Source organism: Tachypleus tridentatus, chromosome 9 (genome assembly GCF_004210375.1).
Source record: "Tachypleus tridentatus isolate NWPU-2018 chromosome 9, ASM421037v1, whole genome shotgun sequence".
NCBI classification, from domain to species: Eukaryota; Metazoa; Arthropoda; class Merostomata; order Xiphosura; family Limulidae; genus Tachypleus; species Tachypleus tridentatus.
Genome location: NC_134833.1, coordinates 164660971 through 164683322, shown reverse-complemented (window position 1 = coordinate 164683322; position 22352 = coordinate 164660971). Strand labels below are relative to the sequence as shown.

The window sequence follows — 22352 nt, the reverse complement described above, 5'->3', positions numbered from 1 at the left end:
CCCCGTCGCACCAAACATGCTCGCTCTTTCAGCCGTGGGAGCGTTATAATGTGAGGGTCAATCCCACTATTCGTTGGTAAACGAGTAGCCCAAGAGTTGGCGGTGGGTGGTGATGACTAGCTGCCTTCCCTCTAGTCTTACACTGCTATATTAGGGATGGCTAGGGCAGATAGCCCTCAAGTAGCTTTGGGCGAAATTCAAAACAAACTAAACCCTATTTAGTTCATTTCGCTTTTTGTTCTCTCAATACGGGTTCGATTAATCTGACCAGTCACCTGACCTCTTTGAACTTGTTTAATGTCGTTATAGTTTTGATTCTACTAACTTTTATTATAGTATGTATATTTTCACAAAATTTGACAAACTTTCAGTAAACATTATAAGTCTTTCACGTACAAAAAATTACATTTTTGTGAAGTATTTTTAAAAGACTAGAAAAGATTTTGACTCGTCCGCATGCAAAGAGATTTTCATGTTAAATTTATAAATAATTTTCTTTGTCTCAAGAATTTTAAATTTCTTTTGAATAATATCTAAAACTTTCTAGCTACATTTCAAGTATTTCTTTTCATTAAAATTGTATATGTTGTCTGTTATTTTCTATGTCCTAACTCTATACAAGTTTGATGAAATTGACCGATTTCGTAACCCCAAGAGAAACCATCAATAATTCTTGCAACCAGACCCCCTCTTCTCTAGGACTGGTCCTGCAACATAAAAGTTTCAGGTAGTTTTCAAAATTATCTTCAATACACATTATGTGATACCAGTCCTGACATTTCCTTTTACAAAATACACTTTTTGTTCTGAAATGAAAATGTTTGCAAAGCATTGTTTGAATGTTTCTTTAAAATGTTTACCATAAGAGTGGTAATAAATAAAAGTTTTCTTCAGTTTTACTTAGGGACTTCCTTGAGAATTTTAATCTTCTTGATGTAATTCTGAAAGTCTTTCTCTCTCAAGTGTTAGTAATTTTAAAACATTTGCTTGTTTATCTCCGAAGTAAAATTTTCAGATGGTTAAATATTTTGTAGGCTATCCAGGCTTGGATAGATTGTGATTGTAATATATCATAAGGAAAATGACTATCTGTATACAGAATCAATGCGTAGAAACAAACAAAAATACCACAATAAAATAATTTTGTTGATAAGGAATATTAATTGAAGCAAAAACTGACAAATTTTTCATGTGACTGATAAGTGGATGAGGAAAATGTAAAATTTACACTAAATAGTGTAAATTTGCTCCCGTGCATAAAATCTAAGCAAATTATTGTTTTCGTTTTTTTACTCAGTGAGATGCCATTACGTTAATTAGGATAAGTAAAAGATCAAAGTGAATAAATGTTTTCTGTCCATTTCACTGCATAAAATGACATGGAACTGACAAAATACTGATTACATGCAGTTGAACTAAACACAATAATAAGAAAAGCATTAATCACAATATCAATTCTTATTAATAAAATTAACATTAACACACAGATTTCGTGATGACGAGAAACCCACTTCAAGTAATTATGTATTCTTAAGACGACTGGTGTGTGTATGTTTTCTTATTGCAAGGCCAATCGGGCTATCTGCTGAGATTACCGAGGGGAATCGATCCCCTGATTTTAGCGTAGATTGCGAAGACGACAAGATTGTTCTCTATTGCTATGTTTTATCAGCGCTTTGAAAAACACCATTATTTACAAGAACTATTACCCAGTTTACTAAACTACTTGTGTCAGTGCTTTATTATGAGTGTGCCGTTACAACATGCAGTACAATTTACAGGATATTTCCTTCTCTTCCAATTGACGACGACAAATTTTATTATTTTAAATTTGGCCTAGAAATATCTCAGATATTTTTGTAATATTGAGCATAACATTGAAAAGATTTGTATGGAACGTTTGGAAAGTTTACGTTACTTTATTTTATTGTCAAAAAAGTTGTAATTCTTTTAGTTTTTAATATCAATATATCCCCCCGCTAGTACAGCGGTAAGCCTACGGATTTACAATGCTGATATCACACTTAATATTATTCATGAAGCTAACAGCACATAGTTTGATTTTTTAATAAAACACAAAAAAAAATCCAGTTTTCCTTCATATTTTCTGATACCTACTTTGACTGCATGTGTGAGATTGAATGAATTCGGAAGCTGTTACAAGAATAAATACAAACAGAAATTATAGTTTTAATGAAAACAAAATAATAGTCGATATATTTAAAACCCTTCAGACACACAAAACCAAAAACAGAAATTATATTAATAATTAACTTTAAAAAAAAGTATTGCACTCCGCGATTTCCTAAAATTCCACAAACCTACATGCAAGTTTTTAAACTTTAAAACTTGAACAACCCCTCTCATAAACGTGAATATATGTAAAAGTGCGGTAATATTTTTCGACACACTCCAACGGCGAAATTATGAATAAGGAAGAAAATATGAACCGCCGCAAAATAAATGAAGACTATATTTGAACCTAAAATTAATAAATTATTGTGCCCAGTTCTATATTCTTTAAATGTGTCTCAAATTCTTAAGCCTGTACCGTATCTTTATTATTCTGAAGATGGTTTTGAAACATAAAACAGTCAAAGTATCAGAATGTCTTATTCTAACCAAAACAACGTAATACAAATTAGAATTATGTCCTGTATATACATGTTTGACTGCAAGATATTTGAAATTGGCATGGTGTATACATGAACATAACATAATATTTAGGGACAACAAAAGATCTGTTGATTAATCTAGTCTGTTCTATCACTTAAAACTTTTTCAAAATATACCCCAAACTTTCTTATTCATTTATTTTACAAGCTTTCTCTTAAACTTATTTAAATATATTGCTTCCATGAAATCCGAAGGCAACCCTTTTCAAAGTCCAACCACCCTGTCCTGTTAAAACTGTCCTAATTGAAGATGATTTATACCATTTCAAAATTTATATTTGTATCCTTTAGTCCTTTAGAGCATTCTCACCATTAAGTATAAAAGAAAGTGATAATTAAAAATAGGCTGGCATGGCCAGGTGGGTTAAGTCGTTTGACTCATAACCTGAGGGTCACGGATTTGAATCCCCTTCGCACCAAACATGCTCGCCTTTTCAGCCGTGGGGACGTTATAATGTTACGATCAGTTTGTTTGTTTGTTTTGGAATTTTGCAAAAAGCTACTCGAGGGCTATCTGTGCTAGCCGTCCCTAATTTAGCAGTGTAAGACTAGAGGGAAGGCAGCTAGTTATCACCACCCACCGCCAACTCTTGGGCTATTCTTTTACCAACGATTAGTAGGATTGACCGTCACATTATAACGCCCCACAGCTGAAAGTGCGAGCATGTTTGGTGCGACGGGGATTCGAACCCGCGACCCTCAGATTACGAGTCGCACGCCTTAACACGCTTGGCCATGCCGGGCCACATGACGATCAGTACCACTATTCTTTGGTAAAACAGTAGCCCAAGAGTTGGCGGTGGGTGATGATGACTAGCTGTCTTCCTCTAGTCTTACACTGCTAAATTAGGGACGGCTAGCGCAGATAGCCTTTGTATAGCTTTCGCGAAATTCAAGAAAACAAAACAAGCCTCAAAACTTTCAATTACCTTTATAATCTTAAACATCTCAATAAGACTTCTTTAGCTTTTCTTTGTTTAGGAAAACAATTGAGAGATTTCAATCTTTCCTGTATGACAGTCCATCCACCTCAGACACCATTGTAGTACACTTTTCCTGAATTCTTTCCAATAATTCAGTGTCCTTCCTAATGTAAAGAGACCAATACTGAAAACGATCCTTCAAATGTGGCGTAACCAACTACCTATACAATGATATTATAACCTATTTATAATTGTATTCAATAAATTGAAAGTCCCATTTGACCTACCACTATTAACAATACTGTGCTTAAATAGCTTAAGAAACTGATCGAAGATTTGCTAATTAGGTGTATTTAGTATTCAGCGTTGTGGGCTGTCTGTTGAGCCCACCGAGGAGAATCGAACCCTTTATTTTAGCGTTGTAAATCCGAAGACTTACCACTGTACCAGCGGAAGACATTCAGTATTGAATGTGGGTATTACAGATTGTTTATGTCAAGTTAAAATAGAATTTATTATTTAAATCTGTTACTGCTAGTAGCAGTAAATTCAAATGGTTATGGAAAGCGTCGCACCGTTCATGGTATTAAACAAAACTGGAGCCCTCATCAATATGATATTTTATATTTCTGAACTCTTACTTTTTAAGAATAACTAACGTTTCTTTGAGCTGGTATGGGTTTTAACACTTTTATTGATAAAATAAAATTTATGAGATATCCGTTATGAGATACATTGTTCTTCGTTTTACCTTGCCTAGTCATGATAGGTTACTGTTACAGTGTCACTGATGTGGCAAGAAAGGTTTTACAGTGGAATAGTACACATAAATTACTATAGCGTTAACAATGACATTGTAGTTCAGCCGACTAAAGGTATTATATGATATTTGTAGCTTCATAGTTTGCTGTTTTTAGGGGTTTAATGTACTGCTCTTTATCCATTTTACGGAAAGTTTTTTGAGTAAGTTTGGCATGGTGCTGAACGTTGTTCCGTTTGTCAGTGAAAGTAAGCGTTTCATATTTCACCAAGTATTCTAGTAGTAGTAAAAGTAATCAGTCCTACTACAAAAAAAAAGACGATGCTAATTTTTCTCCTCCATAATTTTCAGCTGTTCGTCACCACTATAGCTTAAAAACTACCAGCAATACAAATATTAAATTTGGAAAGAAAAATGATATTATTTTACTGGACAATTAATATGTGCGAAGGAAATCAAACGTATGTATTCATGTATATACAAATATTAAAATCAAATGTTTTTAGTTGAAATTAAGTATTTATTATATATATAATATATTGGGAATTATACATTTTATAATTATAACGAGACTTAAACTATTGATAATTCAATTCAAGAATCGTTCAAACTCAAAGGTATTTCAGTATTTCCAGATTTTCATGTTTTAGTATATTTTTTATATACGAGGTTTGACGCTCAAATGGAGTCAAATACTGTCTCTAAATCGTAACATTTTTATACAGCACGAAGAGTTACAAGTGATGGTTGTGGTAAAGTTAAAAGGTTTTCGTAGTGTTTTATTGAGTAATCAGTATAGTTTCAATAAAGGAATGTTTTGCCTTACAAATCTTTTTCACATTTTTTGAAAAGGTTCTTGTCTAAGTTAAGTAGATGTGGATAAGGGTATAGATTTGGTATGTCTGAATTTTCAGAAAATATTTTAAACTGTATCGTATAAAAGGCTTGTAAAAATTATATTTACAGATGGGGGATAAGTTATCTAATTGAATAGCAGCGTGGATGGATGGAAGAAAACAGAGGGTTTTTATAAATGGAGTTCAGGCAAACTGGCTTAATCAGTTTAATGTCAAAAGTATAATTTGGATGGGAATAACCTTAGCAGTGTAGTAAAATAAATGAATTTTGGTGTATAGATTGATCACTATATTAATATATCTCAAGATGGCTGGTATGGGTATTTAAACTTTTATTAAAAGATCTTAAGATACATTTTTTACTTCAAGTGGGTTTCTTGTCATCACAGGTCACTCTATTAAACCATCCAAACAATGTGCTATGTTAATGCTATGGCAAATAGGATTTTACATTATATCTGCAGAAACATTGAATACAAGTCTAAAGAGGTTCTAATATTATATGGGTTGCTGGTTAGACCATATTTGAAGTTTGGGGTATTGTACTCAGTTTTGAGCTATTTACCTTAGGGAGGACATTGAATTGTTAGAAAGTGTTCAGACAAGTTACTAAAATGTTATTTTGGATTTAGGGATTGTCATACAAGAAGAGATTAAGATATTTGAAATTGTTTTGAAAAAGGAAGAGTCAGAGGGGCTCTTGTTGAAATATGTAAGACATTAAAAGCAATTGATATTACTGATGCATAATTTAATTTCATACTTAACTGTGCGAATGGTAGACTAGGTGATATAAATTTCAGCCAAAACAGTTTTATTCCTCTAGCAGGGTAGTCAAACTCTAGAATGGTTTTCCTTCAGATGTTGTGGAGGTAGTAAACTTAAATAAGTTTAAGAGAAAGCTCAATAACTATATGAATGATAAAGACTGGCTGTGAGATTTTTTTTATTTATTTTATAATAATTTCAGTTTAATTTAGAAACTTGAACACCCAAGATGAATCAATAGGTCCATTGTTGTCCATAAAAATTATGTTATGTTTTATTAAAGTCATTTTTTTTCAGATGATGTTGTGGTTTTAGTATAATATGTGAAAAAGATAAAGCTAATAATTTGATATGAAAGTTATCAAGATAATGAAATTTGAGAATAGTATTAATTGACTTTTGTAAGATTTATGAAGGATGTGACTTCTGTTCCTTAATTTATTTCTCTGTAGTCTAAAAACAGTCTTTTTGTTTGTTTGTTTGTTTTGATTATAGAGAACATAAAGGTGAAGCATCTATGTAACCATGGAAGTGTTAAAGATAAAGGTTGAGCCACTTTCTGATCAGAAGCACAATGATTTATTGAATATTAAACTCATGAAAAAGGACATTGAAATTTCCACAGAAAATAATAGTAAGTCTATATATTTAGTGCTTTAATGTTTTGTGTTCATACTTGCATAATAGTAAGTCTATATATTTAGTGCTTTAATCTTTTGTGTTCATACTTACATAATAGTAAGTCTATATATTTAGTGCTTTAATGTTTTGTGTTCATACTTACATAATAGTAAGTCTATATATTTAGTGCTTTAATGTTTTGTGTTCATACTTGCATAATAGTATGAATTTCACCTGTTTTAATTTAGTACTGTGACTGAATTTTTTTTCATTAATTCAAATTTTCTTCTCTTATTAACATTTTTTTTCTGTCTTAGGGATTAACATTAGTAAGTAGAATTAGGCTGCATTCTTGTGGTAATTTTGGTATTTGATGTCAGAGATCTGAATCCACTAACATTTTATAATCTTATTCTATACTAGCAACTGTACATAAAGTTAAACTCGAGTACTAACCAACATACCTACCTTCCATGCAGCTTATTGGTTAGAATCCTCTTTTCTAATTGAGACCTTATTGTATATTTGACTATGGAAGACCATCTGTGCTTTGTTTTTAGTCAGTGATAAGCATACTTGGATCAAACCATGAATCAGAAATAATCTGTAACATACTTTACTATGATAGAATAATTGTAAAAAAATGTATCTTAATCAAAATGGATATTCAAGGATTTTATTAGAGCTTTGTTGATCATGGTTGAACGACACGTTTTGGCAGACTGTAGAGGTACAGGTGAATTGTTTATGCATTTTGGTGTAGTTCATGAATGTTGAATCACTTTTGGTTCCCTCAGTGTCATTTCCAATTCAAGTCAGTGCCAATCAGTGTTATTTCTAAGCTGCATGAACACACAACAACCAATCAAGTGGTGTGCACTTCATCATTTTAGTTGCACACATCCTCAGTAAATTATAGGAGTTTCAACATATTGACAACCTCAATTACCCTTGTAGACAATAGGCCTAAAGTTGAAATAACCAATTGATAGTGTGTGACATAATGATCATTGAATAGTGTTGATGGTCTGAAAATATCCCCTCTTACAAAAAAAAAAAGGAAGAACACACTTGCACAGTGCTATGATACTGGTGAATGTGGAAAATATTCGTTCTGCATATGAAATGAAAAAATTAGAGGAACATTGGTGCCGATGTAGTGGAACATTGCCTTTATTTACCTAGAAAATAAGTCCAGTTGTTTTCCAATTTTATTTTCTGTTCTGTTTTCAGGGGACAGGATTTATAAACTGACCCTCTTTTGTTCACAGCACTTTTGGGCTTTTCAGTTTCTCTTTCAGTTGTTTGTTAATATAGATCTTGAATACATTTCTGTAATACAAGACAATATGGTGTTCTGGTGTCAGTGAATTTCTGTGCGAATATGAGAACTTCTCTCACTAACAATAGATTTGAACAGAAAATTTATAGATAATTGTAAAAAAAAACACTAAGTTTTAACCTTCTTTCAGAAATTAAGGAGACTGGATATATTTGATGAAGAAATTGAACATGGCTTTTATTTGCAAAGGGAAGTAAGGATAAATATGTTTATGTTTGAAATGGTACTCCCACAATTACTTTTGCTAAGACTAACTTCTCTTCAAGCATAAACTGGGTTTAGCTGAGAAAAGATGAGATTACTTCAGTTGTATAAGAATACTTCTGTCCTTTCTTTTATGATGACTTTATTATATTAAAATTTACATACTACAAAATCCCATCTAACAAGGTCTTTCTGTCATAGGATTTGCTGTCTTTCACACAAATGTCAGGCACTCATCTAGAATAAGCCAGCATAGATATTATCTGTTATATGTAACTAGACAACTTCAGTTTTCTGTACATGTGTTTATGTCAGTACTGATACAAACTAAATAAAACAAATATTACAATTTCTGTATTAATAACAGCAGTTAATAAAAACATATGATATTCCTGCATATCAGAAGGAGAAGACTTGTGTAAGATTATTTTATATTGAAATATGTTTTTGCTTTCTGTTAGTATTAGACATTGCTCATTCTTTCAGAATTTTAATACTTATTTTTTGGAGGTGAACAAATTATATTGTTTAGTTCTTTATCTCAGCATGTACATCCATACATAGTATTTTGAGATGTTAGAGACATCACGTATATCTTCCAGTGGTTGTTTCGTAGTAACAGTCAGGAGAATACCATACTAAATTTTCACACACTTTATTTACTTGGGTATACCATACTGCTAAATTTTCACACACTTTATTTCCTTACTTGTCATTCCCAGTGTAATGTTCTTTGTGTTGTATGAACCATCCTTACTTGTAATTCCCAGTGTAATGTTCTGTGTGTTGTATGAACTTTCCTTACTTGTCATTCTCAGTGTAATGTTCTTTGTGTTGTATCAACCTTCCTTACTTGTCATTCCCAGTGTAATGTTCTTTGTGTTGTATGAACCTTCCTTACTTGTCATTCCCAGTGTAATGTTCTTTGTGTTGTATGAACCTTCCTTACTTGTCATTCCCAGTGTAATGTTCTTTGTGTTGTATGAACCATCCTTACTTGTCATTCCCAGTGTAATGTTCTTTGTGTTGTATGAACCATCCTTACTTGTAATTCCCAGTGTAATGTTCTGTGTGTTGTATGAACCTTCCTTACTTGTCATTCCCAGTGTAATGTTCTTTGTGTTGTATGAACATTCCTTACTTGTTATTCCCAGTGTAATGTTCTTTGTGTTGTATGAACCTTCCTTACTTGTTATTCCCAGTGTAATGTTCTTTGTGTTGTATGAACTTTCCTTACTTGTTATTCTCAGTGTAATGTTCTTTGTGTTGTATGAACCTTCCTCACTTGTCATTCCCAGTGTAATGTTCTTTGTGTTGTATGAACTTTCCTTACTTGTTATTCCCAGTCTAATGTTTTCTGTTGTATGAACATTCCTTACTTGTAATTCCCAGTGTAATGTTCTGTGTGTTGTATCAACCTTCCTTACTTGTCATTCCCAGTGTAATGTTCTTTGTGTTGTATGGACCTTCCTTACTTGTCATCCCAGTGTAATGTTCTTTGTGTTGTATGAACTTTCCTTACTTAGTCATTCCCAGTGTAATGTTCTTTGTGTTGTATGAACTTTCCTTACTTGTCATTCCCAGTGTAATGTTCTTTGTGTTGTATGAACTTTCCTTACTTGTAATTCCCAGTCTAATGTTCTCTGTTGTATGAACATTCCTTACTTGTAATTCCCAGTGTAATGTTCTGTGTGTTGTATCAACCTTCCTTACTTGTCATTCCCAGTGTAATGTTCTTTGTGTTGTATGAACCTTCCTTACTTGTCATTCCCAGTGTAATGTTCTTTGTGTTGTATGAACATTCCTTACTTATAATTCCCAGTGTAATGTTCTGTGTGTTGTATCAACCTTCCTTACTTGTCATTCTCAGTGTAATGTTCGTTGTGTTGTATGAACCTGCTGATCTGACCTTCCATACATTTCATGTCTTGTTAGTTTTGGTTGATGGGTATTTTAACTTCAGAAGTATGTTTACTGTTTACATAATTACTGTTCTTCTCCATTCACAACTTTCTTCTACCAGGTATAGGAAAATGTTTTACTCACTTTCCCTGGCTACCTGAAAAGTCACCATTTGGAACTGCAACTGACAATGTGGATGGTAGTCTAGGTATATTTTTAGTAGAACTACAACTGACAATGTGGATGGTAGTCCAGGTATATTTTTAGTAGAACTACAACTGACAATGTGGATGGTAGTCTAGGTATATTTTTAGAACTTGACATTTGCTGAAAGTTGATTCTTTTTTTATGCACTTCTATATCATATAAGAACTTTTAAATACATTTTATGGATTTTAGTCATGATTTAGTAAAACATTTATATACATTATTTGTACTTCTAGTTCCAGCTGATTCATTAGAAGAAAGTTCTCTATGTACAGTTATGAAGTTTGATATAACAAGAGAGGAACATGAAGAAAAGTGTGATGTAACATCAGATAAAAGTGAGGTAATTAAACTTATTATAGTTATTAAAGATATTATGTAGTGTAACTGTGGCTTTATGGACTTTGTGTGCATATAATTAGTAACTGTAATAAAATAATTGCATAGGTAAGGAATTAACAGAATGCAAAATAGAATATAAAGTAGTGATGAAAACCTCACCAAATTAAAATAACTTTGTTAATAAAATAAGAAAACAACCTTTTGAGCAACAGGTTTATCAGATCACCAGTGCCAGTGAAAGTGTGAATATAAGGGTTGGGTTGAAACATATTCCTGAAATTACAAATGAGCTTAGGAAGTAACATATAAATAATAATAAAAATATAAGTATAAAAATGTATAAATACAGTAAATTGTAGTAAATAAACTAGACAAAAAAAATTGAAATTGTTACTTATTGTGATTTTATATTGGATGATTCTCCAACTTATTATGTTACATATTATGATCTCAAATTGCTAAAACTTTTGAAATTTAATTCTGAAGATAAATAACATGTTGATTTGTATCAAATTTATGATATATGTCAACCAGATTGACACACAGTTTTCCTTCTTAACACAAGTATATTTTATCATACAAACAATGATAAAATTTATAATAATGGTTATTACAAATAATTATTTATATACAAACGTACAAACAATACTAAGTCTTCTGTCTGATCTGGAACTGCATATTATATCAACAGTTCATGATGAGCAAATTAATTCTGAGTTGATATTGTTACACCTCAGTTTATGGCTAGCTGGCTAGGTCTATTCTTGGTTGGCCTCATGCTGTTTGCAAGCTGACTTTTATTGCTTACAAAGATATCTAATGTCCTTGTAGAAACACAAATGTCCAAAATTAATTTAGTGAAGTTAAATAGTTTATTATGTTCAAATTTACAAATATTCCTGGTCGAATATCTATAGTTTCCCAACTAATAAGCATTTATCACAGTTATAGCTTTTGAGGTTTATGGTATACTAACTGTTATAAACCATCAGTATATGTCTGTCTCTTGGTACATTGATTTATTAGAATTCTTGAGTGAGGTTCTCAAAAGTTAATTTGCAACATTATTTGAAGATACGTTAGTGCTTTCACAAAACTTGTATTGTTGTTTTGATAAGGAGATGAACTGCTGTATATATTGTAGATGTTGGTTCTGATATATAGGGAGCATCATATTGAAAGTTAAATGATTGGTAATGAAATGTTTGTAGTTGCAAGCTGAAGTTTGTTATGTTGTGAATAAACATATTACAGTTCTTCTTACAACAGCAATGTTAATAGTCATGAAGTGTGTAAACATGTTAATAAACATATTACAGTTCTTCTTACAACAGCAGTGTTAATAGTCATGAAGTGTGTAAACGTGTTTTATAAAGAGAAACAATCAATATTCACTGAAAATCATGGGTTTTCTTTTTGTAATGTTTTCATGTTTATAGAAAAAATTTACCTTTTAGAATTAAGGATTAGTTTGGGTAATAATGTGGCTGTAGCCTCTACTTTAGTTTTCATGCTTTCCCCTAAGACAAAAGCAACTTGATACTAGATACTTGTTAAAGAACAGTCTTCTGCTACATGGATTTATTTTATTAAAGATATTTATGGAATACAGAATGACAACTTGGAAAGTTTAATTCTGTTTTGTCAGTTACTGAGCCATGTTTGCAATAATATCAAGTTTATTTTTTTAATATCCTCTACATGGTGAGTACATACAACGTCTACACGTTTCTGCAACTGTATTAAATGGTAAGATGGTCAGTATCATTCACAAAAATCCCTTAAAATACTGCTGTTTCCATATTTTGTCTTTCAGTAATGTATACATGTATATGTGTGTGAACTTGTCCACAGGTGTTTCCATACAACCCACTGTACAATTTCTACTAATTACTTATGAAAACCTCATCAGTTTTATAAAACAAGAACCTAATATTTTGGGTTTTTTCTTTTGATTAAAAAAACTTATTCTGTGTCGAATCAGCTGTAATATTTACAGTAGTTTAGTTTATTATATTAAACTTATTCTAAAGCCCCACCTCATCATCTCATTACATGATTGGTGATGCTCTGTCTGATAGCTGTGTGTTTTTATTGTAGCTCTACACCAGATGAGTTGACTCCACTGTAATATTCCATCCTGCATTCCTTCCATAATCCACCTAGTTTTATTACAGTTATGATTTACCACCACCATTTAGCAGATCAGCTACACAAACTCTGTAGACAGTGACTTGGTCAATTAGTCTTTGAATAAGATATCATGTATACCCATTTCATTCTTAAGCTATTTGAGGTATGCAACATTTGATTGAATATGTTAGGAAAGCAGCTTATGTACATGACTTTTTCAGTGGAGATCTTTCTTCATTATGTTGAGTGCTGTTTTCTGAGGAACATGGATGGCTCAGCTTTGTGTTCATGGATTCTTCTCTGTTAAAAGATGCCATTTAATTTTATCATGGTGTGTTGCAGGTCTTTCTGAGTTGTTCTGTATATAGATGGACTGTTAGTGGTGATTGCTGTGGGTGCACTGAATGATTAGATTTACTTCATAGCTTTTTCTTCACGGTTCATTTCTTATGTTACATAATGAGAATGAGTAGAATTTCTTGTTTAGCCAACCATTATGTGATGTAACCTGAATGTGCAGAATTCTGTGTTTAATCAACCATTATGTGATGTAACCTGAATGTGCAGAATTCTGTGTTTAGCCAACCATTATGTGATGTAACCTGAATGTGCAGAATTCTGTGTTTAGCCAACCATTATGTGATGTAACCTGAATGTGCAGAATTCTGTGTTTAATCAACCATTATGTGATGTAACCTGAATGTGCAGAATTCTGTGTTTAATCAACCATTATGTTACTTAATGGAATGTGTAGAATTTTGTAAGCAAATAACCATCATGTTACATAACATGTAAAATTCAGTTTTTCATCAGCCATTATATTATGTTGTGTTCCATAATGTGCAGAATTCAGTGTTTAATTCAACCATTACATTACATAATATAACTGTATAGAGGTCAGTGTTCTGACACAATACATTATCTCTGCTCACATAAATAACTATTTTCATTCAGTTATGTCATCTATATGCAAAATGTTTTTTGTATGTTACAAGCCTTGAGTCTCTAAATACCTTACAGTGAACTGGTTCAACTGCATTCACATGTAAATCATCAAATGGAACTCTCCAACAAGAATGCAACACTCTCCTGATGCATGTGACTCCCACTATTCAGATAACTTATTTTTTCAGTTTTCCAATCTTCTTTTTTTTTGTCATCAAACAATTGTGTTTGATTTTTCACTGTTACACAATGAATTGCACAATTTAGGTTACCACTTTGAAGATAATAACTTATACTAGCCCACTAACACAAGCTACAGGTGTGGGTGACATATCTTTAAACTTATCAACTATCATCTGTCATGATTGTTCATCATAGGAGTCAGTCTTTCTCTCCTAATCTTGCCACTCTTCCTCCTGGATATGCCATACCTCTTTGGATCAACAAGGATTTTGCCACGTCTTTCTTTGCTCCTACTGCAGAATCAACTAAGCCAAATATGGCTTTTTCTAGACATGATTCCTCAAGCATGTTGTGTTTTATCCATTTCTCTATCATATGATCCCTTCAATCTTTCTGACATGTTTCCTCCTCTCACATTTTCCCAGATATTAGGGCTCATGCTGAGCATTATGTACCATAGCATTCTTTGCCCTCTATAGGCTTGAACCTTTAGCTTTGGCCTACTATCAGACTGAATGGCTGTTCCTTGATTCTCAACACTTAGAATCACTTTTGATCATGTGGGGGGTGGACCCTAATCATTCTGTTCATTTATCTCATGTCTAGTCTTTTCAACTTTTATTTTACCCTGTTGATTTTCCTACAGTACTTGTATACATTTTGTGGTCCTTTCCAAATCAGTCTACAGAGATCCATAGGATTTTTGTAGGATAGCCTCTTCCTGTTACCTCCATATTGGCAAGTTCATCTTCTTTGGCTCTATCCTTACATATGAGGTTTCTGTGTTGTTGAAATCTCTTGGGGAGGGATGTTGGTTTGTCCCTGGTTTGCTTACTACCTATTTATTTCAGGGACTTACACATACCTCTATTACTGTTTCCCATCCAGCTCCTACTTAGCCCTACCTGTTCTAACCTTCAGGATTTCCTCCTCCTGACATTTTATTTGACACCTAGGATCACATTGCCAACAGTACTGGTGACTACCTAATAGGTTCTGGTTCAGTGGGGAGTCACTTAAGTGATTTTGTTTCTCCTTTGGAAATGTTTTGCTACAAATCTGTGAGTTATTCAGGTATTATCCAAGGGATTTGTCATCCAATTTTTTACCCTCCTTTGTTGTCTTAGATACCCATTTATTTTCCATTGCTTCAGGATCCTCCTATCAATCAGTGTCTGTCCAAGACAGTACAAGATCTTCTGTCCTAGCAGACCATTGATCCAGCTTGTCAGTTATCCTTTTCTAGGTTTTTATTCCAGGCTATTTGTGATACAAAAGAAAACCAGGGACTGGTGGCCTGGAATCAATTTAATCTAACTCAATCAATTTTTGGCCATACCCTGATTTACCATGGAGTGTATCCTTACTCACAGGTGGGCTTTTTTTTTTCAAGTTTATGGATAACTAAGTTAGACATCATGAATGCTTACCTGTATGTCCCGATATCTCATCAGTTGAAGCACTCTCTTTGGTTCATTCATCATGGGTTATTTTATCAGTTTTGTGGCCTGCCCTGTGGGCTTGTTTCAGTCACATATGTCTTTTGTTGGATGTTAAAGGCTTTTGCTTGACATTTGTATGCTTGGATGTTGTACTTACATGGACAATTGGCTTCAATTAGCTCGTTCCAAACAGGAGTCCGCCCATCAAACTCATCTACTGCTCCTGGAGATGGCATGTGTCAGTTAATTGATCAAATTTGAGAAGTCATTCCTTATACCTCTCAAATATTGTTGTCTGTTTCAACACTCCTATCTGTAGCACTTAACCTTCTCCTATTTCAATAGAACTTTCAGTCCTCCATGCCCTTATTGCTCTTTCTCTTACAGCTTTTGAGGTTGTATAATTTTTGGGGATTTAGTCTTCCATGGAAGCCTTTATCCCCTTGAGTTTATTCAGTGGACTCTGCACAGTCAATGGAATATTGCACAGGATCCATTGGAGGCTCCTACTTTCATTTCTCCTTCCATTGTAGGTTTTCTTTATTGGTGGTTGGAGAAGACTCAGTATGTTGGCAAGTGTTCTATTTCCTTTTCCCTATCTAGTCTTGTATATCTTCATGGATGCTTCCCTTCAGGGCTGGGGAACATGGATCAATCAGCAGGAAACTTCATGTCTCTTCAATTCAGTATTATCAGACTACCTTATCTCTCACTTTTCATTGTTGTAGGTACTGTAGAATTTTTCTCTCTCCTAATCTTTCTAAATTGTTGTGTTCCTTCTGGATTATTCATCCACCTTGGTATGTAATCCTTCTGAATTGTGATATTAACATGGTTCTTCACTGCCTCAGTTTGCCTCCATGTGAACCTGTGTATTTATGCTCTATTTGTCACTTGTTCTTAAAATGACTCAAATCATTGTTTAATGTTAATTTTATATTTAGCATGCTCAAAGTATGTATGTAAATAAATTTATTTATTGGCTTCTTAATTGTATCTAATTTCAATTGTGATATGGTTTAAATGGAAGAATTATTACTCTTATCAGTGATATTATGACATTAATGCATTACACCGTCTTTCTGTGATGATCAAATTCCAATGATTATATCTGGTAACAGTGGTCCTTGCATACTCTCATGTATCCTACTCCATAAGAAGTATCACCCCCCCATCTATTCTTAAAGTGGAGCACAAAGGATCCCTAATTCTCAAATTTCCAGCTACTGGGAATGTTGGTATATATAGTCTCCTCTGTAAGTAGTGTTTTTCATTGAATAAGAGATTAGTTTAACCCACTCTTAGTTTGAGATGTAGGACTAGGATGTTAACTGAAAGTATGTAGTATAAGGCACTCCCATTACAATATCTACCAAGTAATTTCCAGTTGGTAGATACAACTAAATTAGACTTGGATTTGTTTTGGAATATAAGTAAAGACTCCTCCTTCCACCTGTCAGTATACCATCTATCTGATGTAAGGATTTCACCAATATTGATTGATCTAAAGCCTTAGTTACACTGCACAGTAGTCAAAGTTGAACTATGAATCTTTGGTCTTTGGCTCAAACAGGAACTCTGTACGTCATTAAGAGCTACATTTTATATCAGGTCTTTCTCCTCTGGGACAGTTTATACACTGAGTTCTATATAAACTTCCACATGACATCATACATTTGAACCTTTCTTTACAGTATACTGGTTACCACAACATCCTTCCTGTCATTGTGTCATCATGCTTTACATGTTTTTTACAAAGATTCTGTTTTTATTCCTGGATACTATGACCAAAGTGCAATATCTTTTACTGTTGGTACAGTTCAATTTGATGACCAGCCAATTCCACCACGACTTGTGACCTTCCTTTCAGTCATTTTGAGGAGTCCTTGCTGAAAATACAGACTTCAGTTTTCTGCACATCTTTTAAACCATTCTTCTGTTTTTGTGTTTGTGGACAGTGTTTAAAATAAGATAACTTTTTTTTACTCTGTCACAGTTTGTTATAGTAAATAACTGTATGATCCTCAATTACAGATTCTGTGTTCACTGTTCAGTTATATGCCAATTTCCTTGCTCTTTATTATATTTAGGACAAGCAGTTTCCAAATTATATGGTCTTTACTGCCTTGTGTAGCTCTTTAAGGGCCATACTTACTGAAATTCTCATTGAGTTTTCTGTGGTATTTAGAAAGAAACTGGACAATTTTGTTCACTGTTTAGTTTTTATTAATTCCCAACATTTGGAAAAGACTTACAACAAAATACAACATTCCAGTAAATGCTAAATTTATTCAAAAACCAGGTACAAAATTAAAGTCCATACTATGTAAAAACTACACTGACAAAAACAACACCAACAAAATTTATAAAATACAATGTAGCAACTGCCACAACTATATTGGACAAACAAGCAGAAAAATGGAATTCAGATTCATAGAACACAAAAACCCTCACACATTTTTTGAGCACTGCAAATCAAATAAGCACAACATAACCATAGAAAACACCAACAAACTAAGTAGGGAAGCAAATGTAAACAAACAAAAATCAAAGAAGCCTTACTTATACAATAGCTCAAACCAAAATTAAACCAGTATAAAGAAACATCTTTATACCTGTATTAATTAATAACCTAACTAATGCAGCATCCCCTATATTATTATCCCTAAGACGTACAGCAACAGTCAGTTGCAAATTCTCTTTGCGAACCTGAAGATGACCTCAAAAAGTCAATGTTGTTCTGTACTTTATTTTAATTCAAGTTTTAATACCCCTACCAGATGTCTTTAGAATACTTTTTTTTTACTTCAAGTGGGTTTCTTGTCATCGTGAAATTAAATATTGTTATATTCAATTTGGATAAATAAGAAAGTGGTTATTTGGTCTTTCCTGTAAAATAATTTCTTGTTTTAATATCTCGCATGCCATTGTTTTGTTTGCATATAGATCCAGACATAAAATATGTTTACATACATAGGTAAGTTTGAAATATTATGTTTACTAATTATATCATCATTTAGTGAACTGTAGAGATGATATGTAATGATAACACTGATTGTTATTTCTGTTAATCCTTTCAAATGCTGTTTGATTCAAGGATATGTCTGTTCAAGTGAAAATAGAACAGCCAGCTGATCTGCTACAAGATGATGTTATTTCTAAGTTCAGTTACAGTGATGATGAGGACCAGGATGGTTCATGTTATAATGTTATGAATGTGAAAACAGAAACTGAATATCAAAGAGATATTGAATCAGGGTTAGAAAGAACATCTGGTAAGTACAAACATCACCTAAAACTTAAGTTTGTGAGCATTGGCTAAACACTTACTTTGAGAACTTTGTTGGTGTAACCAATTTTGTCAACATTACTGGTGTTTTGTACACTGAAAAGCAGACTTTTTTTTTTCTTTTTTACTGAGAATCTATGCATGAATACCTGCCTGGAGTCAATGTTTGACTATTCCAAGCTCAAAGTGACTTTTTTGTTAACATTACAATACTTTCTTCATCATTAGTTAAATTCTATTTGAGAAATCTGTAGTATGCAAAATAAATATTAAACTTTTTTTTCAGTAAAACTTTTTATTAACCTTGATGGAGTCTGTTGATTTGACATAACTACCATAACAACGACCATAACTACCATAAAACAAATAAATCTAAATTACTTTTTGTTTTTCTTAATAGAATGACTACAAATTATAATACAAACTTATAATTTAGTTTTGAGAAATGATTGAAATGTCGAGGTAGTATTACTAATGATATAATTATTCTGACTATTATTATGTGTGTTACTATTTTCACATCATTTCAACCAGGGAATTCTATGGCTGTTGTCAGATTTATATCAGACATTTTTATGTGTCACAAACAGAAAGCATTTTATTGATTCATTAACTATGTTTGATGCCAAGGTTTGAATGTAACTACTTAAGAAATTTTTTGACATGCACTTTGATCTAACAATAATAAGAGGGTCTAATAATTGGTTGAATTCTTAATATTTATATAACGATATGAGAAAGTTTTAACTTGAAGTGTAGAGATCTCTATTTGCTTTATCATTTGTTACTTTTACTTTGGAGCTATTGTATGAAAATTTTAATGTGATTAAATGAAAACTAAACGTTAAACATTTTTTTGTTTGCCTCAAAATGAATGTTGAGAACAGTACATATTTCTATAAAATAAAACTGTAAGTGATCAGTGTTTGTTATTTTTGTGGTTCTACATGTTCAGTGAATGTATTGTTGTCATGTATTACCACAGATATGGTATTCCTGAACACTACCAGTCTGTAGAATCTGATACTCGATTGATTACAAATATACAGTTTAACATGTTGGAGTCAGTAATGAAACAGTTTATAGTTACAGGAATGATACCTGAACTTGATAAATAATATATAGATAAATATGTTAGTTTAGTCTAAATATTGATATTTATAAATATCTGTTTAACACATAAAGTAATATATTATATGTTTATTATTAATTAATTTGTGACATCATTTATATCTATTTTAGATATAAAGACCAGTGTGGACACCTGTTATGGAAGTCAGGTTCCTGGTTATCATGTTATAAAACAAGAAGGTGATGTTACAGGAGATGTAAAATCACTAAATAACAATATTAGTGGAGAAACAAAGTTAGGTGTTAATAACCTAACAATATTTAATGTACATAATAGTTATGATAAACTATATAGTTGTGGAAAAACATTTGAAAGATTAAACCAACAAAAGAGGATACACTCTGGAGAGAATCCATATCATTGTATAGATTGTGGAAAACAGTTTGATAGAAATAAGCATTTGAAACAACATCAGCATCATATACACACTGGGGAGAAACCTCACATTTGTATAGTTTGTGGTAATCACTTTCGAACAAATGGTAACTTAAATATACATCAAAGAATACACACTGGGGAGAAACCTTACATTTGTATAGTTTGTGGAAATCACTTTCGAACAAATGGTAACTTAAAAATACATCAAAGAATACACAGTGGGGAGAAACCTTGCAGTTGCCCAGTGTGTGGAAAACACTTTCGAACAAATGGTAACTTAAAAATACATCAAAGAATACACACTGGGGAGAAGCCATACAGTTGTACAGTGTGTGGAAAACAGTTTGGGGCAAATAGTCACTTAAATCAGCATCAAAAAATGCACACTGGGGAAAAACCTTACAGTTGTACAGTGTGTGGAAAACAGTTTGATAGAAATAGTTACTTAAAAAATCATCAGAGAATACACACTGGGGAGAAACCTTATAAATGTACAGTGTGTGGAAAGCAGTTTGTTTCAAATAGTCTCGTAAAACAACATAAAAAAATACACACTGGGGAAAAACCATATAGTTGTGCAGTGTGTGGAAAACAGTTTTATGCATATAGTCTTTTAAAAGGACATCAACGAATACACACTGGTGAGAAACCATACAGTTGTGCAGTGTGTGGTAAACTGTTTGGAACAATGAGCAAATTAAAAATACATGAAAGAATACACACTGGTGAAAAACCTTACAGTTGTACAGTGTGTGGAAAATTGTTTGTAACAAAGAGTAAACTAAAAATACATCAAAGAAAACATACTGGTGAGAAACCTTACAATTGTATAGTGTGTGGAAAACGTTTTACAACAAACGGTAATTTAAAAAGTCACCAAAGAAGACACACCGAGGAGAAACCTTACAGTTGTGCAATTTGTAAAAAACAATTTAAAACAAATAATGAATTAAAAACACATCAAACAATCCACACTGGGGAGAAACCCTACAGTTGTATAGCTTGTGGAAAACAGTTTCGAACAAATAGTTGTTTAAGAACACACCAAAGAATACACACTGGTGAGTATCCTTACAGCTGTACAGTGTGTGGAAAACAGTTTCGTAGAAATACTCATGTAAAGACGCATCAAAGAGTACATACTGATGAGAAACCTTACAGTTGTACAGATTGTGAAAAGCAGTTTAAAACAAACACTGAATTAAAAAGACATCAAAGAATACAAACTGGAAAGAAACCATACAGTTGTATAGTTTGTGGAAAAAAGTTTTGTAAAAATAATACTTTAAAAATACATCAAATAACACACTAATGTTGTATGTTGTGTGCAATACAGTTGGTATCAACTTGCAGCATACAAAAGCAAATAGCACACACTTGGGAGAAACCTTAGAGTTGTGCTGTGAATTATAAAAATATAAAAGATTACCTCCCAGGTAAAAACATTACAGATGTGGAGATTCTATAAAACAGTTTGTATATAAGTGTAACGTAAATCACCTCAGAGAATAAACAGCTACATACACCAGCAGTAAGTCTTGAGGTCATATAATGCTAAAAATTGGGTTCTCTAATGTACTGTATAATGTTAACAGACCACAAGGGACCATTTGACCTATCTAGGCATACCTCTTTACTAAATTAAACTAAATTTTGAAAAAAAAAAGAAAACCCCAAAGCCACTTTGTGGGAAACAGTGTGGAAAAATCAAATTGTTTACTGTGGGGCAGAAAACAGGAGAAGAATAACTGTGAAGAAATAGGAACCTTACAGTTGTCTAGTGTGTAGCAAGTACGTGTTTTAAATTGCAACGTAAACAGTGAGAAGTAATGCACAGTCATTTGTCTATACTGTGAACATAACTGTAAGTCAAAAATATATGGGAAAGTATCATCTAGTCTCGTCTCTGAAATACATGGGAAAGTATCATCTACTCTCATCTCTGAAATACATGGGAAAGTATCATCTAGTCTCATCTCTGAAATACATGGGAAAGTATCATCTAGTCTCGTCTCTGAAATACATGGGAAAGTATCATCTAGTCTCGTCTCTGAAATACATGGGAAAGTATCATCTAGTCTCATCTCTGAAATACATGGGAAAGTATCATCTAGTCTCATCTCTGAAATACATGGGAAAGTATCATCTAGTCTCATCTCTGAAATACATGGGAAAGTATCATCTAGTCTCGTCTCTGAAATACATGGGAAAGTATCATCTAGTCTCATCTCTGAAATACATGGGAAAGT

The 22352-nt window shown here is 32.7% G+C and overlaps 1 protein-coding gene across 5 annotated transcripts; it reads left to right on the top strand.

Annotated features, from left to right (window-relative positions):
• Positions 1 to 4357: 4357 nt before the first annotated feature.
• On the top strand, positions 4358 to 21774 carry LOC143226852 (uncharacterized). Of its 5 annotated transcripts, none has more exons than XM_076458345.1 (5): positions 4358 to 4473; positions 6479 to 6617; positions 10496 to 10602; positions 18402 to 18579; positions 19836 to 21774. In XM_076458345.1, the coding sequence occupies exons 2-5, from the start codon at positions 6509 to 6511 to the stop codon at positions 21413 to 21415; spliced, it is 1974 nt and encodes a 657-aa protein (XP_076314460.1). In that variant the 5' UTR covers positions 4358 to 4473; positions 6479 to 6508; the 3' UTR covers positions 21416 to 21774. The 5 variants fall into 5 exon arrangements, with proteins under 5 accessions (XP_076314460.1, XP_076314461.1, XP_076314457.1 ...); XM_076458346.1 differs by lacking the exon at positions 4358 to 4473 and adding an exon at positions 4486 to 4819; XM_076458342.1 differs by lacking the exon at positions 4358 to 4473 and adding an exon at positions 5021 to 5110.
• Positions 21775 to 22352: the final 578 nt, after the last annotated feature.